Source organism: Gavialis gangeticus, unplaced genomic scaffold (assembly GCF_001723915.1).
Source record: "Gavialis gangeticus isolate Ggan-Ray unplaced genomic scaffold, GavGan_comp1, whole genome shotgun sequence".
Classification (NCBI taxonomy): Eukaryota; Metazoa; Chordata; order Crocodylia; family Gavialidae; genus Gavialis; species Gavialis gangeticus.
This window is the reverse complement of record NW_017728973.1, coordinates 6,169,698-6,170,257: the sequence shown is the minus strand read 5'-3', so window position 1 is coordinate 6,170,257 and position 560 is coordinate 6,169,698. Positions and strand designations below refer to the sequence as shown.

The 560-nt window shown below is 55.5% G+C and overlaps 1 protein-coding gene across 1 annotated transcript in view; it reads left to right on the top strand.

Moving 5' to 3' along the window:
* Positions 1-560, top strand: part of LOC109289347 (P43 5S RNA-binding protein-like) — a 10,051-nt gene that overhangs the window by 3,463 nt on the left and 6,028 nt on the right. The window contains exon 7 of the mRNA XM_019505342.1: positions 69-298. Within this exon, the coding sequence (XP_019360887.1) occupies positions 69-298 (230 nt within the window). The remainder of the gene's footprint in view (positions 1-68; positions 299-560) is intronic.

Sequence of the window (560 nt, the reverse complement as noted above, 5' to 3'; positions counted from 1 at the left end):
GGGGGGGGCGGGGGGGGGGGGGGGGGGGGCAGGGGTTGGAGGCTCAGACCCCTGCTCCTCTGTCCTAGTGGAGTACAAGTGCCAGCTGTGTCTGAAGACCTTCAAGAAACCCAGTGGCCTGAGAAGACATAAGCCCTCCCATGCCAAGCAAAAGCCAAGACTGCTGTGTCCCAGGATGGACTGCAGGGCTTGCTTTACCACGGTCTTCAACCTGGAGAGCCACATCAAGAAAGTGCATCTGCAGCTGCTGAAATACCACTGCTACTTCACTGGCTGTGAGAAGGCCTTTGCCATGCAGGTATGGAGGCATTGGGCTCTCCCTCTGGGCACTGAGGAAGTGGCTGTGGGCTGCAGGGATTGCAGACAGTCCTACCAAGAGATCTCCCCACAGTGGCAGAAGCTCCATGGTGCAGAGCTAGCTGGGGAGGGAGGCACTTGGATAGAGCTCAAGTTCTTCATAGGAGTCTGCATCATGGGGAATGTCCAACTTTCTGGTTAAGTGACTTCTTTTTTTTTTTTTTAAATTGGGCAGTTCTGGCAGGTGACTCTTTTCCCCCCCC